This window comes from Myotis brandtii, unplaced genomic scaffold (genome assembly GCF_000412655.1).
Source record: "Myotis brandtii unplaced genomic scaffold, ASM41265v1 scaffold535, whole genome shotgun sequence".
In the NCBI taxonomy this organism is placed as follows: Eukaryota; Metazoa; Chordata; class Mammalia; order Chiroptera; family Vespertilionidae; genus Myotis; species Myotis brandtii.
The window spans coordinates 381,414-382,154 of record NW_005369964.1 but is presented as its reverse complement, the minus strand read 5'-3'; the positions used below and the strand labels follow the sequence as shown (position 1 = coordinate 382,154).

General features: G+C 60.7%; 1 protein-coding gene and 1 pseudogene across 1 annotated transcript in view; both read left to right on the top strand.

Moving 5' to 3' along the window:
* Nucleotides 1-173: 173 nt before the first annotated feature.
* The window catches only part of LOC102256631 (chromosome unknown open reading frame, human C14orf142), a 4,998-nt gene continuing 4,430 nt past the window's right edge, over nt 174-741 (top strand). The window contains exon 1 of the mRNA XM_005877834.2: nt 174-456. Coding sequence (XP_005877896.1) covers nt 249-456 — 208 coding nt within the window. The 5' untranslated portion in view covers nt 174-248. The remainder of the gene's footprint in view (nt 457-741) is intronic.
* LOC106723547 overlaps nt 372-741 on the top strand; it is a 10,943-nt pseudogene continuing 10,573 nt past the window's right edge.

The following is a 741-nucleotide window of genomic DNA, read 5'->3' as shown; positions in this document are numbered from 1 at the left end:
ACTGTCACCCCGCCGCCGCTCTGCGCTGGCGGAGGCGGGAAAAGCGGCCGCGGGAGGCGTGGCCGGAGGAGGCGGGTCCTGAGCGCCAAGGACCAATCCCCAGAAAAGGAAACGAAGGAAGGGGGAGGAGCGACTTCCGACAAACGGAAGTCACTCCTCTCCCTTCTCCCGCCTGCGCCCGCTGCGGGATGGTTTCCGCTTCCGGATGGTAGTTCCCGGTGGCGCGTTCTGGTAGCTCAGTGGTTGCCATGGAGATTTTGGGCGAGTACGTTGGGCTGGACGGGCAGCGGCACCAGCTGCGGGTGTCCTGTGAGGCGCCCGACGACGCTGACCCTCTCCAGGGCCTATTGTCGGGCGTGGCCCGGATGAGGGAGCTGGTGGCCGAGCTCTTGGACCCCCAGGTGCAGCGGGAAGCGCAGGACAGAGCGGCGGCGGCTCCAGAAGAGGCCTTGGACGGTGAGCTCTGAGACCGTGGAGGGCGGGAAGGTGTGGGAACCCGGGGAGCCCGTAGAGCTGCAGACTTGAAAAAAGCTTCGAGGGAAGAATTTCACCTAAATTTTTTTTTTTACACCTTCCGCCCTATCTGGGCGGAATTGGGGCTGATTAATTTGCTTCTACCCAAGCGTTTCCACCACTCTATTTCATTTATATCACACTACACAAAAACAAACAGCCGGCTCAGTGGTTAAGCCTCGACCTATGAACCAAGAGGTCACGGTTGGATTCCTGGTCAGGGCACGT